We start from the raw sequence: 23,585 nt of genomic DNA on the forward strand, positions 1-23,585 counted from the left end.
AACTTTGGGGCTGATTTGCCATACTAAATCATTCAGATTGGATGCTAACCCTTAAAACACATGAGAAACTCCCTTTTTCTTCACTGCTCTGCTTTTATTTTGCACCAAGTATCAAGTGTGTTTAAAGTTATAAATATACATCAGATAATTTCAAAAACAATTCTAGGGAGGCTGTATGGATAATCAAGTAATGATTTTTTTGAAACTTTTATTACTGACATGAAAATTTGGTCAAGTTCCAATTGGATAAATTGGATAGTATTCTAAAATAAAGGTAAATATGTAAGTAGATCAGAGATCAAGCAATCCTGAAGTCATCTTTATCTTGGAATGCATCAAACCTTTCTCCCCATTAAATTTCATATTCCCAAACTGAGCCTGCACATTCTTGATGAGGCATTTTAAATGACTTGGGGAACACATCCATGTTGAAGCCATGGATACAATATTAAGAGTAACTGAGCCAATTTACTTCAAAATTTATATTTTGGAGCATTGTGGCTGTGAAAGATATTTTTATATAATCTTTTTATCCAGTACCACCTTCTTACTCAACTTGAAGATAAAAGCCTCAATTTTTTTTATTCAGTTCCATGATGAGTTGGTTCATTTTTTTATCTTCCAAGTATCCTAAACTTCTAATTCAAGATTAAGGCAATGCTGTATGAATTTATGGGAAGTTAATGAAATTTCTGTTAAGTTGTGTGGTCATCTTCAATTTGGTACAGTGGAAAAAAGTCCTTTCTTTGGAGTCAGAAAACCTGAATTTGAACCTCACCTTGCCATTTCTTAAATATTACCGGTGTGACCTTGAAGAAGCTATTTGTCTTTCCACAAAGTAACGTTTGGAAGAGATCATCTCTTAAATTTCTTAAAAGTCTTGACAACTTTTAAAACTATAATCATATAAGTCAGCAGATAAGGATACCATAATGAACTAAACTAATTGAAAAGTTTGGCTCCTATCATTGAGAAGCAATATAATGATATAGTGGAAAGAACACTGGGAGTGAGACAAGTCCTGAGTTCTACTTTTCCAGTCAGTTCTGTCATTTACTATATTGAACCATCTTGTTGAGCTTCAATGATGAAATGGAGTTAAAATGATGATAATATCTACCTAAAAAGGTGAAGGTCAAATGAAAAAATGCTTACGTGCACTTTAGTGTACTGAACAAATGTAAAATATTTCAGATACTAGTTGACATTTTCAATAGACAAATATAACAATCAACCCTAACTGGCTTGTTTACCATGCAAAATTAAATCCACTATCTCCCATTAAAAAGTTGAATTTCTAATCTATGGGAGGCTATGTTCAAGAGTAAATTATGCATGTGACTGTATGGTAAATGTCGTGGATGACATCAAGTCTTGCCTATAATGTGTAAAGTGAATAGATAATAAAGACAGAAAGTTTGTTTTAAAGTTAACTTATATTCAAAATATTTTGTATAAACAATTATAATACTACAGTGTAGTATTTTAATACAAAGCAGTTCAAATATTAACTGTTCTTTAAACTGTTAAACTTTATTATAAATTAAAATTTCTTTACAAAAAAAATTGCACATAATAATTGACCACTCTTGGGTTCTGATGCACTGGCATTTGTGATCGTTTCTGTATCTTCAAGTTAAACAGTCTCAGCATCGAGTCCAGAATGCAGAAGGGCAGTGAACAGCCCTCTTAGAGCCTTCAAGTGCACTAGCAGACTTGTGGCCATGGCAGTTACACTTTCCTTAAGATGGACTGCTTTTGTTTTATATCCTGTAATGAAGAATCTCAAAAGGTTTAAAAAGGAAAAAAAAAAAACAAGGGGAAAAAAAAAACCAAAATGGACTGTTTGGTTTTTACTGTAAACACAGCCCCAGGAACTAATCCCAAACACGGATCTCTCAGGCATCAGAGAGTGTCAAGTGAATCAGGAAACAGCACAACGTAAGGGGAGAAAAGTAAAATAAAAATAACAAAATAAAATAAAAATAAATGTCAGTCACTTTGATGAACTATACTTACGTACATGATGTTATGAGAATCTGGAAGGGCCTAGAAGCAGGCCAAACAGGAAGTCCATTTATCCCACTGAAGAGGGTCATGTTCATTGCTTCTGGTTTCAAGGACAGGAGATTGTAGGGGACTTGATATGATCAACAATGCTTGTCTGCCTTATACAGACCTTAGCCAGGGGATCAGCCTAATCTTGAAGAATCATTCAAATGATTTTTGGCAATTATTAATAGGACTTAGGACTGACTGCACGCAGTGTTCAGTGATTCTTGCTTTCTGTTTTGTAAATGTTTAAATTTAAGAGCTCATTTAGGCTGACTCCAATCTCTTGGCACTTGGAAACTAGTTTTCTCAGGTTATCAGTTTTACCTCCTCCTGATGCTTCAAACAAGAGTTGCTGTAAGAGACAGGGAAGCAAACAACTAAGATTGAGCTAAAATCTGAGCATTACCACATCAATGGATATGGCACATGCAGAAAATTTTTAGGAAACTTCAGTGAAATGAAAGGTGAAAACATTACATCTTTCCACAGTGTTGCACACAGAGGTAACTTCTGAAAGGCTCTCTGATATAAATGGTGGACCTGCAAAAAAAAGATATAAATGATTCCATCAAACATGACAAAAAGCCCATTTTAACAAAAATTATTTAATGAAAAACATGCTTTAGTCATTTAATATAGCATTAACCCCTTGTGATCAAAAGTCAAGTTACACATAATAGATTTTAATATATAAGAAGCTATAAAGGTTGCTTAAATTATTAAACTTAGAAAATGAGCTCCAAATGCTTGAAATTGAATACAATAGTCAATTACTTTATACAAATGTTCTAACAATGCCAGCTTACCTCTCTCTGTCCTTTTAGAAAGCTCTCGGCAGCAATGGCTCTGAGAAAAAAGGAATATAGAAAAGGAAGAAAATTATATATCTCTGAACATAATTAAGATGCCATTACTGGCAGAATAGTGACTGTGGGATCAGAGTACAAAACTTCCTGAAAGTAACAGGCTATACTTCCAATGAGGATAACCTATAGTGAAGAAAAAAAAAAATCCAACAATTTTTATCAACTTAACAAGAAGACAACATTCCAGTTTTTGATTATAAACAATGTTGATGAAAAAGATCGATTCACTATTTAATAAGGAAAATTATTAAAACCTGTAGGAGCAGGGAAGAAAAGGAGATTGTAAAAACAAAGCTACTACAATGAGGACATTTCTAAAGAAATAGAATAATAAAAAAGGCACTTAAATGATGTCATTTAAATAGTGCCCAGATTACTTTAAAAATGTTTTTCTTCAAGGAAAACAAGTCTCCCACTTTTTAAACCAAGTTTAAGGATTAACATTTCCTCTCGGTATCCAGGAAAAGGAAAAAAGGATGTCGGATTTCAGATTTACCTGTATGATGCAAATCTTATAAACAAAAGTAATAACTATGAAAACATGTATATGACTGTTGCATTACATTTTCCAGATGGCCAGGCATGTTGGGATATTATATGTAAACATCTTGGCTTGTAGTTTCAGAATCTGAACATTGCTTTCTTCCCATTCTTGCTGGAGTAGCCTGTAAAGTACATTCAGGAAAATGAACAGATCATTGCAACCATTGAAAATCCATATATAGTATATGAAGTAGTATATGAAGAGAATCATGTTGAACACAAAGTGCCATATCTAGTTAATCCAGCTCCACCAGAGAAAATAGAGAGATTTTCATCAAATGCCAACTGAGAAAGTCAACTTCTATAAAATCTTTGCTACCTGGGAAGGCAAGAAGCCAAGTCAAGAGTCTTGCCACATGAGAAATAAAATGCTTGCCTTTCACAAACATACCAAAAAGCAAATAAGATGAGAGCAAATGAGACACATATAAGGTATTTAGTGCTATATAAATGTTAGAGCTATTATTATAAACTTAAGATTTGTCTTTTCCTACTGTATCAATATTTGGGTTCTTTCCATAAAATTTTTCCAGAAAAATGAAGCATGTGAAGAGAACTATCCTGCCAACTTCTTGCTATTTTACTGTCATTTTCTTCCTGCATCCTGCATTTGAGAATGAAATATGCCCAACTTAAGGCTTCTTAAGTTAAAATATAAAAGTCCCTGAAATCATAACTACCTGATTTTTGTATTCCTCCCTCAAACAAAGAGACAAATACACACACACACACACAATAAAATGTTTGCCAGCAAGGACCACTGATTCAATCACTAAACACTTTCAAAAACCTCAGTTGTAATATTAAAAATACAGGAAAAAAAAGTCACCCATATTCCATGCTATATACACGCTTTATATAAAAAGTTTTATTTTATAATACTGGCTCTTTACCTCAGTAGATCAGTTCCTTTACTTTTGAACCTATTTAGACTAAGGACAAAAAAAAAATACCTCCTGACTTTATTGTTCTATATTTGTCCCTATTTTTACCACTTCCTATGTTCATGTTAACTGAAATACAGACATTTTTAAAAGAAAGATAAGGAAATATACCTGATATACATCTAGGCATCTTGAACTCCATCAGCAACACCTGTGACTATGAGATCAGAGGATCACAGATTTAAAGCTTGAAGGGACCTTAAAGGTCATCTCCTCCAAGCCCTTCATTTTAGATAAAATTGAGACCCAGAGGAGTTAAGGGATTTTCCTGAGGCAGAGGCAGAGCCAGGTCTCAAATGCTAATACTCAGACTCTAATACAGTGCTCTTTCCATAGCTCTACATACTCACTAGGATGACCACAAACCTTAGGGAAATTTTCTTAACTTCTTGTGGATTGGGGGTAGAGCAGGAACACTCACTTTAAAAGCTAATTAATTGTTCAGGATAACTTTTTTTTTTTTTAGGTTTTTGCAAGGCAAAATGGGGGTTAAGTAGCTTGCCCAAGGCCACACAGCTAGGTAATTATTTAGTGTCTGAGACTGGATTTGAACCCAGGTACTCCTGACTCCAAGGCCGGTGCTTTATCCACTACACCACCTAGCTGCCCCAGGATAACTTTTTTGAATCAAGGGTTTGGAGTCAATATGAGAAGGGAAGGAAGCAGAATCACTTTTATGATCACAAGAACTAACCAAAGAGAAGTCTCCTAAGTTGTTGTGCCCTAAGTAAGAAAAAGATCCTGGACAAAAGCCATTCAACTATGTAAAAACATCTCTTACAATAATCCTGGGCCAAGATGATTTTAAAAGATAAAATTTCCTGAAGAAAAACTATACTAAGTTCCAAGTTAAAGAAAACTAATCTATATAATAGTGTTTAACACTTTTATTTGTACTAGTAAGATTTACTTATGCTTTTACCTTTACTCTTTTATCCTTGAAGGATCTAAAAATTCTGTGATCCTCATGTGAATGCTCTAATGTAAATGATTTCCTTATTAAGTCTAAAGTTGCAGAAAGCAATGAAAAAATGTCTGAAAAGTTTTTCTTAAACTTCAAAAAAATGTTTTCTTAATGAATAATGGCCACTAAAGAAAATATTTATATAATGTTCCTTACCTCAGCGCAAGTCCAGAATTGGTTGGCATACTTGAGCAAAATCGTTCCAAGATTTTGGAATGCTGAGACTTTGGAACACAACTTAAATAAAAGAAAATAACCTGCAAAGGATGAAGAAAGGAAAATCAATGTAACTAAAAACATACTAACCACCTATGAAACAAAATAATATTTTGTTATATGTATGCATAAATTATTAGGATATATGGAGTTTGATATTATTACTACTGATTAGTCATTTTCCAAATATGAATTAGGAAATGTGAACAAGTAATGAGAGAAGCATGTACTCCAAAATACTATCTTCATTTTATTATGGATCCTTGATCAAATCAACTACATTTTAACGTCAGCAGACATCTTGTTCATGGAATGCTTGTATTTAAATGGTCTAGCATTTAGAAGTGGTTGAATCCCTGGGATAAAGACTATCATAGAAAGCTCTTGGGGTAGCCTGATTAGCAAGAATATCTCCTAAAAATAGTATCAGAGAGTCTTATTTTTTTAAACTGAGAAGTTTCAACAATTTTGCAGTGGGCCATTATTTTATATGGCTTAAAATTATTATGAAACAAATCTGAACTAAACAGTAAGTATTTTCTACTTTATCTGAAAAGGTGTCAATACTTTCAGTTTAAGTTTTCCATTAACTATATTTTCATCATAAAACATTAACAAAAGCAGCTACATTTAATTTAAGTAACCATTTTTTCTTTTGAACCATTTAATTTCTAATTTTATCATGGTTTCCTATCTCAATAAGTGGAAGTCAAGTAACTATAAAGTAATTGTAATATAAAATAATTTTTGAATTGCAAATATCTAGTCCTAATCTAATTTTCAATTTTTTTCCCTTTCAGTATTTTATCTAACAAAATAAAAAGAGACATCAGTTGCCTAAGACAAACTAGGTCCAAAAATTTTGATCCTGAGAATAATCAAAATTGACAATGAAATTAGGAAGGGAAATCTATTGGAGAATAACAGTACACATTTTTTTGAAGCAAGAAAAGGTTAATTATCTTACCCTATTATGAAACTCATAGTTGGTCCAGTAATCGGCAGTACTAAAAGGAATTGGGTATCGGGTAGGAACTGTCACCAAACATCTATTCACTAAATCAGTAAAAATTTTAAATTCTTGGATTTTATTTTTGGATCCAACAGCTCTAGTGTTTGCAAAGACAAGATAACTGTGCAGAGGGGAAAAAAAAGGAACTATTTTTAAAAATTTCATCACTTTTGAACTATGCGCTTAAATTATATTCATTTCTTCATTTTGAAAATCCAGTTTCTACAATAAGAACAGAACTTACTCCATCCAGATGTTCTGTACCATCTCAGAATGCATGACTGCCCCTAGAGCTGCCTCATAAGCATCCACTGTTTCTTCAATACTTGTCTGAAGAGACTGACACAGGCTATTTTGACAAAAGATAAATATTAATTTCTAAAGATCACCTCCTTAATTTGCATAACTGTATTAAAGTGAAGGAAAGGCAGTCTTTACATTAGAGACATTATTACAGAGGAATTTTCCATTTGAGCTTTATTGCTAACCATTATTTGCTAAATGATTCATCTCATATTGTATATTATTAAAAAGCATAAATAAAAACTGAAATTTTACTTCCAAATTTCCTTAAGCTTGCTTTTAGATTATACTCTTAACTTCACTTTAATTTCTCATAATGTAATTTAATAAATGTTGAATGCATGCCTGGTATGTAATACATCTTTCTCCTCACACTAGATAATCTCTCACCAGTAGATCAGCCACAAATACGGGACTTGATGGGTTAACATCTCATCATCAAAATTTCCTTTACACAAAGGTGATGCAAAGTCAAATGGCCCAGGAACATTCAACAGATATCTGAAAACAAGAATGTATACTACTGTTTGAAATAGTTTCTTACATAAAAGTAACTTTATTGTGTTTCTTTAAAATCTTAGTTTCAACTAAGATGAAGATGGATAAATTATGAGATGAATGTTACAATCTTTTAAAAAATCAGAACAATTAAGGAAAAGATATTAGAACTAGAATCAACTAAAAGTCAAAGACATTAGAACTGTAAATCAAGAGATTCGACTGGGAGCAAACTCACAATTAAGAAACCCTGGGAAAAACTTTTAAAAATACACATTATAATTGCAAACTAATAAATAAAAAACATTACTGAGAAAATTGAGGTAAAAAAATGAACTAAAAAGCAAGTACTTTATATTCATGATTTCCAATTGGTTCAACAATCTAATTTTTTGACAAAAGTAATAGCAAGGTAACTCAATTGTGGTGAAGAGATCCAGTTTTGTCCATTTGTAAAAAACAAATGAACATTTTGAAACAAAATAGAAGAATTATATGAAAATAAAAGGACTTTATGCAAGAAAAAATGGTGACACTTTTTAAGGAAAAATATTTGCAATAATTTTGAGATAAAAGTCTGACATTTAGAATCTATAAGAAAATAACATGAATTTATTGAAAGATATTCAAAAACAATCTGAACAAGCAATTCATGAAATAATCAAAGTAGAAATTACTCAAACTCTCTACCAATCAGGACCATAAAATAACATAAACCTAGATAACATCTCTTAAACTTCAAATTGGCCAAAATAATTAGAATAAAACACAAATGTTAATAGAGCTGTAAAAAAATAAGTACTTTATTAGACTGAATAGATTATTTTTGAGCCAAGACATTCTTCTTGAAGAGCAATTAGTATACAAAGAGGAATTATAAAACAAGCCATATTCTCTAATTTAGCCACCCTTGTATCAAAAATATTATTTGCAATACATACCTCACAGGGATATGAATCAAGTGTTTTTTAAACTTTGAAACTTTACATAAATGAGTTTAGATCTCAAGGATTTTTTTTAAAAGACCAATCTGTAAAACATTCTTCATAGGTGCTGTTGCTAATGCCAAAAATTTATGTCAATTACCCTGAGGAATAGCTGAATACATTTTTATCAATATAAGAGAATATTATTGCAAAGTAAAAGAAAATACACTTATACATGAAGATAAGTGGAAAAAAAGAATTAGAATATTCACAATTATGACTACATCAAAATAAAAACACATATAGTGAATTGTTTAAAGATTACTTTAAAAAAACTTTTAAAAATGGAATCATTGTTCTATATCCTAGGCTACTGAAAATGTCAATGAAATTACGAGTGTAAAAGTTCTTTATAAACTTTAAAGTATTACAATTTTCTTTTTTCTTTTTTTTTTTAAGGTTTTTGCAAGGCAAATGGGGTTAAGTGGCTTGCCCAAGGCCACACAGCTAGGTAATTATTATGTGTCTGAGAGCGGATTTGAACCCAGATACTCCTGACTTCAGGGCCAGTGCTTTATCCACTGCGCCACCTAGCCATCCCAAAATATTACAATTTTCAAAGGATTATTGTCAAACAGTTCTATAGAAACATAGAAATAAATAAAAAGTTTTTGTATATGTCTCCTGGATTCTGTCTGAGTAAGGAATCTCACCATACTTATCTTATAATTACATATTATATTATTTGTGTGTATATATGTATGTGCAAATTCTACAGATGTGCTGAATTCAAGTTCAAATACATTACACTTAGATCATGCCACTGGCTTGAAGCATCAGTGACTTCTTACTGTGTAAAATTATCAACTCTTCATCCTCACATTAAAGGATGTATACAATCTGCCTCCCAACTTACCTTTTAAAATTTGACCTTCACTTTTCAAACATTCCACATTTCAATGAAACAAGAATACCCTCACTTCTCAGATTTCCATCCTCCTTCATTCCCATCTATAGGTCCTTAATCATAATACCTTTCATACATAAGAAAGAATTTCTCCCTACCTGTAACAAAAATCTCTCCTTTTCCTAAAGCTTCCTTCCTTCCACAATGCCTTGAACCTCAACTCCCTTCCAGGTAAAAAGAAATCTCTCCATTTCCAGCTTTTTCCAGCTATAATTCATAAAGTTCTTTATGTATAACAATAGAAATCTGACTCCAAGTTCCCTCACTGGCCCATCTTCTATCCTAAAGACCCATAGGATGTCTAGCCCTTCTGTTTTAACAAACAGGAAAAAAAAAATCAAAATCTAAAAAACTATGAGGAGAGGAGGCTTCTTAACTTCCTCAAGCTGAACTCTCTCTACTACTCCCAAGTGGGATATGTCATTGAGTCCACTATTAAAATGATCTCAATCCTCTAGACCCACCTCACAAATATTCCAACTGTGCCCTATCACATTAGTACAATGTGGTAATATTTACTTCCTTTACAGCTAAATGGACTCGAAGGAAGAAAGACCAGAGTTCAAATTTTATTATTCCTTATATTCCTGATATGTGATCCTGGGTCAATTATTTAATCTCAATCTGTTTCAGTTTCTCCAAATGTAAAACAGGGAACAAATTAGCCCCAGTTATTATAATAATCAGATGAAATAATGTACTTAGCAAAGTAGTTAGCACATAGAAGATGCTAAATAAGTGCTTGTTTTCTATCTTGCTGACCATCCACCCCTCCATCCCTACCTCCTTATTGCTGCAAGATCACAATTTTCTAGGAAATAGCCCAAGATCACAATAGTACACAGGCTACTGCATGACTTTTTTTTTACACACTAAAAAGAGAAGTTTTCAGATGATTTCTTCCAATAGTGAACTTATTACTGACTATATGATTTAAAATTAAGAATCAAATTCAATCTCAGTTCAGCTCTACTGATATACTAGAATCTCCAAAATATTCAACCTCTTTTCCTGCCTTTCAGCTCTGATATTCTTGCAATCTGCCTGGGTTCATTCCTTCAGAGAACCTGGCATTTATGAACTTGGCTATCAGCACACCCTCACTACTTACTGCTTCTTACTCAAACTGCTGTTCTGTTTGACTGCCAACTGTGCTCTCCCTTCAAGGACTCCTGTGAGAATCAATGCATACTGACCCATTTCCTTATGCAGTTTTACACACTTTCCATTATTATCTTCATCATTTTTGGTAACATGCTGCAGTCTACTTGCATTTATCATATCTTTATGGTCTCTTTTGGATATTGGGGTATCCCATTGTTTGCAAACAAGAAAGCAGCACTAGAATAACAATGGTATTTTTAAAAGATGTCCTTCTTATAACAGCAAAAGCAGGGTCCCTTGGTATAACTCATTTTGGTCAAAAAAATTAATACAGCTTCTTTCTCACATAATGCCTGGTGAAGACTGCCAACCCCTCCAAACATGAGTACAAAGTAGAGGGGACCAAATAATTTTCTAATATTATCAAATCTTACATGAATAAATAAACTCAACAAATGGTTTCCACTGTTTTAAGTATGCTATCCAGTTACCTCTTCAAAAACCTACCGAAAAAGATCTATGGGATTATGTTCCTCACACCCAAGTTCAAAAAATGGTGCAATAAATTCTCGTAACATTGGAAGAATACTGTCAGATCGGTCCTATTAAGAGAGACAGAGAGAGACACACACACACATTATTAAGTCACTAAAGTTAAATTGAGATTTAGTGTTCTAGGATAAATAAGTGCAAAAGAAGCTCATATGGAAGAACTAGACGCACAATATAAACTTCTTTGTTCTCACATCTGGAAGGCACTCTCTTTTCCCTTCTCCCTCAAACACAAACCCCTCAATTGCTAGTGCACACCACCCCCCCAAAGTTCACTTAGCAGCTGGTTTACATATATACCTATAAGTACACATGCTATCTGCCTCCCCCTGTAGAATGTGAGCACCTAGAAAAAGCAGAAGCTTGGGTATCCCTACATACCTGGACAGAGTAGGCATTTACTAAAATGCATGTCAACTAAGTGACATGCTTAAAATTAACGAGTCAGTTCTGGTTTAAGATTTGAGCTGTGCACATTGTTTTCAAAATCTGCGTGCCAGACCTTACCTTTGAGATGAGGAATTTGCACAAATGATAAAAAACTTCTGCATTCTGAGGATGCTTTTCAAATGCACTGAGCCACACAGCACTGGCTTTGTCTTGCTGATCCAATTGCAAATATAAAGCCACAAGGGTTTCCAACAACTGGCAGTTTCCAGGACAGGATGCCAATAAAGACCTACAGAGCTCCACAGCAGATTCACACCTTTAAAAGTAAACAAGATCTGCATAAGGCAAAAAGGTCAATTTGCAAATGAAAGGTTAATGGTTCACAATTTAAGTCTACCTGTCAAGAAGCTGCAGCAGAGCAATCAAGTTTGTGTAGAGTGGAAGACAAACTTCTATTTTTTCAGCTACAGCAAGGCTTTCATCAGTACATGCTTGAATTGCATCTGTATCCAAAAAGGGTAACAACAAGCAAAATTAAAAAAAATTTAAATTCAATTAAAATGACAAGTTTAAAATACCTGGACATGTGTATAGATTACTTCTCACACTCCTGGGCTCATTTTATATAGCACATACTATAGACCTTTTTACTTAAAAACTGTATGTAGATATATATCTATCATTCTCAGTCCATGATCCTTATCTGTCTCTTCAACTATTCCCCCTTCTTTAGTCTCAAAATAAAGGAATCTTCCTTTAATCCCCGCCTTTCCTTCCTTCTCCACTAGGTTCATTCCTTCTCCCTTCAACAGTCTTGGATTTTCCTGTTTTACTGTCCCCCAGGCTTTCCTCACTACCTACTCAATACAATCTAATTTGTCTCTTTACTTCTGTGGTTGTGGTCTTAAATGATATCAATGATTAGCTTCATTCCAATCCAAAGACTTTTTCTTTGGTCCTCTTGACCTCTGAAGCAGAATCTGACATTAACATCTCTTCATCCTCAGATTCTCTCTATTTTTCCCCCTTTCTCCATCCAACTCGTCTCTTTCCTTCCCCCACCCTAATATGTGGATATATGGCAAAAGTTTATAACTTGGATCTCTTGCCTTTTCTCAACAATATTTCCTCATAAAAACATCATATAGTTTCAGCTATAAATTCTAAGGTGATGACTTCCAAAACAGCATCTTGAAAGGAATTGTGTTTTCACCCAAGTCTTAGTCTTATTTCCAAAAGGCTGACAGGTATTTAAACTTGAATGTCACCTCACTACTTTTAATAGCTTATATAATAATCAAGATGCTCCTTACCACCAAATGAACTATTCTTATTTCTGCTCTAGGTCCCATTAATCATCAGTTTCAAAACCTTCAAGTTACCTTAGATTCTTCCCCACCCCCATCATCCTTTATATCTAATCAATACATCAACTCCTCTTTCAATTCTTCTTCCATTTATCCATCTTTCCTATTCTTTTCCAGATTCATCCTAGCCTAGGTTTGTTACAATTAGTTCATAGTTCATTTTTCTACTTTAATAAACATTTATTACAGGTCTACTATATACAGAGTTCTGTACTAGGGAATGAATAATGAGATTCAATAAAAAACAGTCCCTGACCTCTTAAGAGTTTATAATACAGTACAAGGATAAAGCATACACACAAATAATTAAGACAAATTGATAAAGTCATAAGATAGAGTATATGATGTCCTATCCCAGAAAGTTTGGCTATGGATATTAGGGAAAGTTTCTGGACCTAAAAGAATGAGAATTACTATACAAATACAACTATAAAGCACTCTTTACAAAACTACAAACAGAACTAAATTAACTACTCATGTTTAGGCTATGTCAATATAATAAAAATAATAATATTAATTAAATGAATTTATTCAGTGCCACAATGTCTTTAATCAGAAATCATTAAGTACTAATTACAAAACAGATCAATCAGGGAAATAAATTTAGTTACACCACATAAAGAAGCAAGTAAACAAAGTAGGATGGTGTCTGATAAACTCAAATAACACAACTGCTGGGGGTATACAGATGGATGGACAGATATGCTACTTAACAAAAAACCCTGGAAGGCAGGTACTCTGATTATCCCCATTTTGAGATTGCTACAAGTGAAGTGACTTTCACAGGGTCATGCAACTATTAAATAACTAAGACAGTATTTGGCACTGTATTTGAACCCCTGCCTCCAAGCCCAGTGCTCTACCCACAGTGTCAGCAAGCAGCCTCAAACAGGTACCCTGCTCCTGGAGCAGCTGAGGATGATTTCTGAGCAATTCCATACTAAACTGACTGGGAGTCCAAATTTAAGTACAGCACCCAATAACAAGGTAGGCTGCCTAAGGACAGTAGACTCATCTAAATTGGAAATGAAGTAGGTCATATCTTCTGTGAGTGTGTAACTGGCTACTGCACTTCCAGTCTGGATTAGGGAGACCAAATCCATCTCTACTCTCACCTCAAAAAATGAATACAAATGAAATTGTGCTATAAGAAATGACAAAAAGGACTGTTACAGAAATTTTGGAAGCTGTGTATAGACTTATGCAGAGTAAACAGAATAGAAATCAATGCAAAGCAATAAGCATCCAAGATTTCTGAGAATGAATGATGAAGAATGCTACTCAAATTCTAAAAAAGAAATAAAGGCACAGAATGAGATATATATATATTTTGAGATAATGCATGGATTCAATTTGCTTGCATAAGATTGTTTGTCACAAGAACTTTGTCTCTTTTTCTGGAGTGGGGGGAAAATAGATGGGGAAGGAAGAACTAACAAAGAATAGTTTAGAAAGTAATAATGAATTCACTGTGGATTTTTTTTTAAAAGCAAGCTACATGACTTCCCCCCCCAAAAAATCTTTTTCTTTCCATTTTGTGGGAGTGAGATATATACATATATATGGACTTTTAAATTTTAATTATGAAATAAAATTAGAAAATGGATAATATTACTTAACAAATAGTGGTAGTAGTGGTAGAAACAAAGTTAGAAAGGCATAGGAAATACCATGAGAAAATCCAGTAATCACTAAACATGTATTAGGTGCCTACTCTATACCCAGCACTGGACTAGGCACTGAGAAAAGGCAAAGAAACAATCTGGACAGCAGTCCAAACTGGCTTAAGTCAAAGATAGTGCCCTTGGCTTGGAAGGTAATACTATATTATATGAATAAACCTATATTTTTGAGGATCTTGAATAACTGGCTAAGTGTCTATACTTTTTTTTTTTAGGATTTTGCAAGGCAAATGGGGTGAAGTCGCTTGCTCAAGGCCAGACAGCTAGGTAATTATTGAGTGTCTGAGGCCAGATTTGAACTCAGGTAGTGCTGACTCCAGGGCCGGTGCTCTATCCACTGCGCCACCTACCTGCCCACAACTGTCTATACTTTTTAAGGAGCCATTGAAGGGTTTTGTATAAAAGGATACATTAGGAAGACTTTTCTGGAAGCAGAATTTAAATCCAGAAAATGGAGAGATGGGAAAACCAGTTGAAAACCCACAGTAACAGTCCAGGGTGGGTGGTAATGAAGGGCCTATAGATTGGTATTGGTGGGAAGAATTAATAAGTTCTAACAAATGAGCCAGAGAAATCATAGAACTTGACAACAGAACAGATGGAAATGGAAGAGGCATGGGGTGGGGGGAATCAAAGATACTGAATATGGGTGACAGAGAGAGGAGGGAAATTGCTTCAATCTAGCCTATTCTCACCATGCTGCTCCAATATAAAAAAAAAAATCTGCTTTGCTTTTAAGACTCTCCATAATTAGCACAAATTAAAACTCTCCCTGAGAACATATTTTGGTCTTTTAGACCCCCTCCAATAAAGCTTTTCCTTTAAATTAAATCTAAAACTGCCTTGTTGATAAATTTCTACTGTCCATAGTGCTTTTTTTCTTAAATCTTTGCCAGTGATAATATAACATCATCTGTGCTCCTAACATTACTTAGAATTCAGCAATGCTTCCTTCTAGCAGGATGGTTTGTGTCTGTGGAGTTTTTCACAAAGTCCTAGATACATGTCCCTCCAATCACCACTTTTCCTCTCATCTTATCCAAGATACTGGACTGTACCTTTAGGTTCACATCTTTATGACTTGGAAGACAAGCAGCTGCTTCTTCTTTGGGTGGCTCTAGTTCCTTTCCTTTTGGAGAAGACTTCATGTTTAGACTCAATTATTCAGGGGTCCTCCTTCCCTTTCTCCATCCTTCTGGGTCAGGTCAGGATTACTACCTATCTCTCCTCACAACTTTTTCTTCTGTGTTCACCACTGAAGCCTTTCTGGATTCTTATACATAGGTATTTAAGATTTCTTCAACCTTTCTGACCACCTGGAAAGCACCAAAGGGTTTTTCAAGGCCCTTAACCTTCTTTTCTGGAGGAAGATCACTGTTCTTGGAAAGGAGAGAAAACTCACTTGGCCCTGATAGATAATATAGACTTCTGACCCAGGCAGGCCATTGCCCCATCACAAGAGTCTCCCTGCTCTCCACAGGTAAGGTGAAATTCAAATCTCTTTTTATTTGCAGTTTCCCCTTAGAGGGTTGCTATAGCAGACTCCTAATGTTAATTCTATCACATTGCCATCTCATCAATATCAAGACAGTCAATCCTTTCTCTGACCTTACCAATTGGTTCCTTCTCCTCTACTCTATCCTGCTCCAGCTCTGGCCCTACTGATTTTAATCCATATCCTCCTTTGCTGCATCAGATGCAGCCTAATTTAGTGACAGCCTAAAATATAATAAAGATTGCTCTACTCAAAAAATATTAATTGAAGATAGTTAAGACACACTGCTTGTTAACTGTATGTACCAACGGAGTGACCTGGTTAACATCTTTCATTATGTAACCTGTATTTCCTAATTAGTTTCTAATAGATGGCAACATCTTCAAATAAGTACACCAAAAATTATTATATAGTATCTTATAGTTTTTTTTAATTTTTAATCTTCCATGAATAAGTCACCCTATAAATTTATCTATTTACCCATCCTTTATGGTTTATTTCTTCATAAAAAGCAAGATCAACTGTATGAAATATTTATACTCATCCTTTCTAATGTATTCAAATGAACTTCTGAGCCATTGAAACATATGAAAAGTAAAAGCCACTTTAAATAATGACAAGTGTCAACAGTAGTAATATTATAATTATTAATCTAAATTATTTCAAAACTTATATGCACATACCTTCAAAAACAGCAACTAACATGTCATGATCAGTCTTCACATCTTGAGCTGTTTGCCATGGAATTAAAAATGGCTCTTTGTTAACGATCCTTGAAGGATTGGCATTAGATGGATCATAAAATTTCAGAGGGAGAATGTTGAATTCAATGAGATGTATGTATGCCAGCCAAGCCAAACATCGATCACTTGCTGAAAGGTGTTCTGCTATAATTCTCTCATTGGCTGACTTCAATGCATTCTATAGAAAATGAAAAATGAAATGAAAATTAAAAAAAAATAACAATTGCAAGGGCAAAGAAGAACAAAACCACCTCATTTCTCTGAGCAGTTATGTATTTGACCAAAGCAATAAAAAATTTGATATGGAATACAATATCAATAGTCCAAGAAAATGATCACTCTTAATGGTCTTGTTCATTCCATCAGTGCAACAATCAGACATAATTTGGGGGTATATGTGATGGAGAATACCATCTGTATCCAGAGAAAGAATTGTAGAGTTTGAACAAAGACCAAAGACTATTACCTTTAATTTTTTATCATATTATATTATATTATATATTATCTTATTATACAATTTTGCTTTCTCTTATACTTTATTTTTCTTCCTTAAGGATATGATTTCTTTCTTATTGCATTCAATTAAGATCAATGTATACCATGGAAACAATGTAAAGACTAACAGACTGCCTGTCTCAACTTTTTGTGGGGGGTGGGAAGGGAGATTAGGGGGAAAATTGTAAAATCCCAAATAAATAAATAAATAACTTTTCTTTAAATCCAAAAATTAGTCTAAGAAAAACATTTAAATGAAAAAGGAGGAAGTGGTCATATAGAAAACTCAAGAATATGTATCAATTAATGGAGTATTTTTGTTTGTTTGTTTGTTTTTGCAAGGCAAATAGGGTTAAGTGGCTTGCCCAAGGCCACACAGCTAGGTAATTACTAAATGTCTGAGGCCAGATTTGAACTCCAGGGCAGGTTGCTCTATCCACTGCACCACCTAGCTGCCCCTAGAGTATTTTTTAAGCCAAGTTTCTTTAAATGAAATTTACATTGTAAATGATTATTGATTTTTAATAAATAAAAATTATGTGCTACAATGAAATTACTCTGATAAAATTTATCAATTAAGAGAATTTTCTGATAGAAGTTTAATAAAGTAATTCAAGAAAAACATGTAAGAAGTAGCTCAATTTTCAAAATTTGCTTCAATAAAGTATAATTAAGGTTTACCACTAGTGGTGAGTGATACTGTTCTTAGGCTCAAATCTAGAGCATGAGGAAATTTTTCAACCTATGTAATAAAGTCTTCAAAACAAGTTCAAATAGAAGTCAATGCTCACCTGTAAGATGGCAAGGGCATTTTGGTATCTTCCTGTAAATAAACTCAGTCGAACTCTAAATAAAAGAGACTCCAATAGCTGAAAGGACAGAAGATCTGAATCCTCACGCTCTGCCGCTTCCATAAGGAATTGAAGCATCCTACCACATACATAATCCTTTCCATCAAAAGTGGTTTCTAGGTTCAGAAACTATCAAAAAAATGATTCATACAATTAAATCACACTTTACATAAAGAAATGATTATTGTTGATTTTATTAAAGTAGTGATCTTACATTAAACATAATTTTCTAGCATTATTTTTACCCATTTAAGTCATGTTTCAAGAAACTGTAAGTTAGATCCAAAAATTAATACTACAAACTACTAAACAAATTGACTAAATACAACTAACAAATACAAAATGGATTTCTTGTGTGAAATTCTTTTTTTCTACTAAGATTATCTCTTCCTCAAGGGGCTAAGTAAGAAAATCAAATTATTTTCTCCTTGCCTAGCCTAAATCGCTATGTATCTTAAGTAACTTATCTTTAAGATTATTTTTAAAAAACAGGCATCACCAGAGGTCATTTAACCTCTCTTCCCATCATTTCCATCACGTTAGAGGTGGAACATTTAAGGTCATCTACTTTTAACCTTTTCAATTTTCAATTGAGGAAACTGAAGCTAAAAAATGTCTGTTTTTCAAAAAAAAAAGTGAATTAGATGACTGCTAACGTCTTTAAATCCACGACAATCTACTTGCAGAATAAAACATACTACAGAATAAAACATCTATTCAGATCAATTTGTTTGATGACCACAATATTTACTTCTTATGTATATCATCTTTTTTTTTTGGCAAGGATGGGTTAAGTGGCTTGCCCAAGGCCACACAGCTAGGTAATTAAGTGTCTGAGGCCAGATTTGAACTCAGGTAGTGCTGACTCCAGGGCTGGTGCGCTATCCACTGAACCACCTAGCCACCCCTATCATCTTAAAAGAAAAATTTGTTACAATATTTACTTACAGTCCACCAAATTTGGTAATTTGGAGCATATTCTACAGCAGTTTCACACATCTCTTGCACCTCCTCTTTAGTTCCTCTTTTTGAAAACAATCTGAGGTAATGACACCAGATTTCAGAATTTTCTTTGTTGTTCTCCAGTGCTCGAGCCAGAACATTTAATGCTGCATCCAAACACTCTGCTGAAGACCTGTGTATTGTTTGTTGTTAGTTTATGTACACATGCACGCATATGTATCTATTAAATACTTTTTTAAAATTTCTTGAAAATAATAAGATAAGGATATATACACTCAGAATTGCCAATCTAATAATTTTTTAATCTACTAATTTCTTATTTTTGAAAAGTGTGCTTCCTACCCCACATGTGCAAATGGGTTATGATTTATATTACATCTATCTACTAGGTATTTCATATGAATTAGATATCAATTTTCTTAATGACAAAAAAAAAATGTATTTTGAATTTAAAACACTTCCAGCAATGAACTGAACAACAAAGAGATTACTTTTTAAATAAAGGTTCAGTAGGTATTTATCATAGGTAAAAACAACACAGTATTATAAAGTCACAGGTTTATCACCTTCAAACGTGCTTCAAACCAATGTTCAGCATTGCCTTTTATGGGTTTACACGAGTCCAAGAAAAGTTAAACAACTGTCTCAAGGCCAACTATTGCCAACTCAAAATATCAAAGCATTCAATATAAAAGTTCTTTTCAACGGTCAAGGACTTGCTATCTCCTAAAGAAGATAATTCTCTTGTGATCCTATTCATAAAAAAAGGTACCGTTTTGGCCTTCACTCAGTGAGTCACAAAACATTTCATTGATCCCTTCAACACAGAAGCCATCTATAAAAGGCTCTAAATGAGTACAAAACTGTATGCATTGAATTAACACTCTGTTACATTATACCATAAGGAAAGCTCTTTTAAAATTTCAGTTAATACATACATCATTAAAGCACGAAAGAAGTCTAAATAAGAAAAACTAGTTAGCACAACTTCAAGCTATTTGGACACATTTGCATCAGAAAAATTGTCCCATAGGACATTCTACAACATAAATATTTCTATCAATTTTAGTTTCTAGAATCAGAAACCTCCCTCAAATGTTTCGCACAATTCATCACATTTGTGTGACTCAATTACACAATAACAATTTGCATGATTTCACAACTACAAAATAACAATTGACTTTCAGAATATTGTGATCACACCAATCAACATTTTCTAATCAAAAAATATTTTTTATTTCTAATCTGGCCTTCCCATTCACTCACCCACATTACCTCTGCAGAAATGCAATGAAAAGAGAGGAATAGAAGATGCAGAACTTTATCATATGGGGACTATTTCATCTCTCTTTTTATCAGTGCTAAGTTGTCATCACCCACTTAGATATGAGAATATTCTTTCTAGTCTTGCCACAGACACAAAGGTTATTGAGTTTCAGAAGCTGTTAGCATTATTATACAGAGATCAAATGCCCTAATTGTCTAAAAGAATCCTTTAAGTGAATATATCACCTTTTGTTTAGCTCATCCATCATAAAGCACACAAATTTAAAATCTAGCTTAAGCACAGATACCAAATAAAATAATGCTACTCAAAATGCTCAAAAAGTCAATTCACCAAAATTTGCAATTACTCAGTCAAAATCCATAAATTCTGCTGAAATGTCATAAAACATTAATCTGGTCCCTTCTAAAATGTTTAAACATGAGGGAATTCCAAGTAGGAAAGTTCTCTTTTTATACCATCATCTTTTAAATTTGATAGACTGTCATGTGACATTTTTACCAGCAATTACTCCATACAGCATCCACTATTTTCTATTTCAACAACTTCCATGCTGAACCAAGCCATCTGGAGTTAATGCTCCAATATAATTTATTACTCATACTAAGCTCATGTACAGCTCAAGATCTAATCTTAAACCTTTTCTAACTGCTTTTAAACAATAAAGTGCTTGTGGCTTTGACAAAGAAACAAAGACTCCTTTTAACACTAAAAAGGAAACCTGATTACTACAGGTGAAATAAACCTCAAACACATAAAAATATAAATGTATAACAGATTTGCTTACACAAAGATAAGATTGACCTACCCCTCATTCTGATTTAAGTACTTGTATGCAAGTTTGATCCAGAGCTGTACATCAGAAGGGTTTTCAAGCACACTTGCTTCCAGGTTAGAAATGTCATCAGTCTCATTTGTAAAATATCTGACATCATCAGGAGTAACAACAGTATCCAAAACTGGAACACTAGTCTGGTGTTCAGGAGCGGGAGCTAAAAGAAAAAGTTTTATTCAGTGAAAAAGAAACTCCTTATCTTCTAAACACAGGACTATACTAATGAACAGAAATCGGATGCCTAAGGAAAGATAGTATAAGAACAACAATAGCTAACGTTTATGTACATTTCCAAGCAGGGAGGTAGGTGCTATTACAACATTCCTATTTTATAGATGGGAATGCTTGAGCAAAAAGGGTGTTAAGTGACTTGTTCAGGGTCACAAAACTATTAAATATCTGTGATTAAATTTAAACACATCTGTCACCAGCTGCTCCATATCATCTGCTACATTCAGCAATTAGTTAAAAGAGAGTATTATGTAATATCAAGATTCAGATCTATTGAAATGCAACCTAACTCTTAACAGGGAGTAACAGATCCTATTAATTGAATTCATCATAATTTTGCTATAAAATGACATTTTAAAATACCACAGACTCCCAAATTGGAGGGAGTCTAAAAGGTCATAATGCACAACCCTTGCTTGAAATATGAATCTGTCTTTTTAATCACTAAATTCTCATCTCAGACCTCCATGATCAGTAATTTGCATTTTCATATAGCTCTGATTGTTAAGTTCTTTGATATAAGCAATAAAAATCTGCCTCTCAAACTAGTTCTTTCCTTAGGTCAAGCAGTTTAAGTGGAACGTCTGGGCAATTCAGCAATCTTTCATATGAATAAATGAATTATCTTATCTCCCCCTCCCCAAAGTATTTCTCTAAAGACCCTGTTCGATCAATTAATTCCTTACTGGCATGCTTTTTTAAGTTCCTCACCACCATGATTGACTTACTTAAGAAGTGCTCCAGTTTACCAATGCTCTTTCTAAAAATGTAAGGTCAAAAACTGAAGTTTTTTACTTTAGATCCAATCTTACCAAGTAAGGACACAATAAATAGAACTAGCATGTCTCTTATTTTGTGGCTGTCACACCACATTCAACTCCAAATGCTATGTTTTAAATGTTATTTAGATAAATTTGAACTCTGAGAATCACAGAAATACAAATAAAACACATGGTTCAACTAATCAGAGTGCATTTTCACATTTGGGTAGTTTCTTAAATTCACATAAATAAATGTAATTAAGTCAGAAATTTCTTCAGAGTTTAGATTATTCCCAAGTTCGCAATGATTATTCCAATAAAAAGCAAATCATTATGCAGAGCTCTTATAATAACTTCAAAACTGACTTTACAGCTTAATCTTTTTTTCTTACCATATTTAATAGGTCCTGCGGATTGCTCTTCATCACTGCTACTGTTACTACTATTATCTGAAACAGGTTTTCTCCAAAACTTTGGCCTCCATTTCCTTTTTTCTTTATAAGTTGTAAATGGAGGAGCTAAGACAAAAAGAACAAGTTGAGAGGCATTCTGTTTGGGAGATAATGAAAGCAATAAGCTATATAATAATGAAAATTTTAATATCTATATTTATATATAAATATATATGCATGTGTATATGTATTTATGGATGTGTATATGTATGTATATAAACTATCCTATATAACACATCTATACAATTTATTTTCTAAAGATTTACTATATAACTATCTTTTAATTTTAAATTTTATTTACTTAAGGAAATGGGGTCAAGAGACTTGTCCAAGTTCACACAGCTAGGTAATTATTAAGTGTCTGAGTCAGAATTTGAACTCAGGTCCTACTAACCCCAGGGCCAGTACTCTATCCACTGCGCCACCTAGTTGCCCCAATAATAATACAAACTGCATTTTTCTTTATACCATAAAATAGCATGTTTTAAGTACAATATAAGGAGAAAATACTTACTATGACCTTTACTTTCATTGATATTACTAACAAGAAGAACAGCCATCTGGTCCATTGACATCCGATCTTTGTTTACACCGAAAAGTTTTTCAATGTATTTTTCTGAAATTAGAACAATGCTATCTTCATAAATAAAGTACAGGATAGCAGTGCATGTATTTGTATTATACTATTTCATGAAAGAAAAGCCCTGAGGCACATTTCTCCACCCCCCCCCTTCAATTCTCCCGACAAGAGAGGTGGGCAAATGCCACAAAAAATAAGATGAAGAAGGTACAGATCATGGTTAAGAGCTAAAATACATGAAGAAAATTTTTTTTAAATCAAAGAAAGTATAAGGGAAGGTTAAAAAAAACAGGAAATAAAATTCAAGGACAGGGGGTGGCTAGGTGGCACTGGGGGCGGCTAGGTGGCGCAGTGGATAGAGCACTGGCCTTGGAGTCAAGAGTACCTGAGTTCAAATCTGGCCTCAGACACTTAATAATTACCTAGTCGTGTGGCTTTGGGCAAGCCACTTAACCCCATTGCCTTGCAAAATCTAAAAAAAAAAAAAAAAAAAAAAATTCAAGGA

At 33.6% G+C, this 23,585-nt stretch overlaps 1 protein-coding gene across 2 annotated transcripts in view; it reads right to left on the reverse strand.

Annotated features, from left to right (window-relative positions):
* Nucleotides 1-1,475: 1,475 nt before the first annotated feature.
* Nucleotides 1,476-23,585, reverse strand: part of ZFC3H1 (zinc finger C3H1-type containing) — a 65,199-nt gene continuing 43,089 nt past the window's right edge. For both annotated transcript variants that reach the window (XM_074226154.1, XM_074226153.1), the window contains exons 19-35: nucleotides 23,015-23,116; nucleotides 22,441-22,566; nucleotides 21,030-21,213; nucleotides 18,922-19,108; nucleotides 17,914-18,102; nucleotides 16,568-16,805; nucleotides 11,738-11,843; nucleotides 11,458-11,656; nucleotides 10,906-11,000; nucleotides 7,294-7,404; nucleotides 6,845-6,949; nucleotides 6,556-6,721; nucleotides 5,529-5,629; nucleotides 3,485-3,586; nucleotides 2,862-2,901; nucleotides 2,533-2,595; nucleotides 1,476-2,407 (exon numbers count right to left, since the gene is read on the reverse strand). In XM_074226154.1, coding sequence (XP_074082255.1) covers nucleotides 2,270-2,407; nucleotides 2,533-2,595; nucleotides 2,862-2,901; nucleotides 3,485-3,586; nucleotides 5,529-5,629; nucleotides 6,556-6,721; nucleotides 6,845-6,949; nucleotides 7,294-7,404; nucleotides 10,906-11,000; nucleotides 11,458-11,656; nucleotides 11,738-11,843; nucleotides 16,568-16,805; nucleotides 17,914-18,102; nucleotides 18,922-19,108; nucleotides 21,030-21,213; nucleotides 22,441-22,566; nucleotides 23,015-23,116 — 2,252 coding nt within the window. In that variant the 3' untranslated portion in view covers nucleotides 1,476-2,269. The remainder of the gene's footprint in view (nucleotides 2,408-2,532; nucleotides 2,596-2,861; nucleotides 2,902-3,484; nucleotides 3,587-5,528; nucleotides 5,630-6,555; nucleotides 6,722-6,844; nucleotides 6,950-7,293; nucleotides 7,405-10,905; nucleotides 11,001-11,457; nucleotides 11,657-11,737; nucleotides 11,844-16,567; nucleotides 16,806-17,913; nucleotides 18,103-18,921; nucleotides 19,109-21,029; nucleotides 21,214-22,440; nucleotides 22,567-23,014; nucleotides 23,117-23,585) is intronic.

This window comes from Macrotis lagotis, chromosome 2 (assembly GCF_037893015.1).
Source record: "Macrotis lagotis isolate mMagLag1 chromosome 2, bilby.v1.9.chrom.fasta, whole genome shotgun sequence".
Taxonomy (NCBI): Eukaryota; Metazoa; Chordata; class Mammalia; order Peramelemorphia; family Peramelidae; genus Macrotis; species Macrotis lagotis.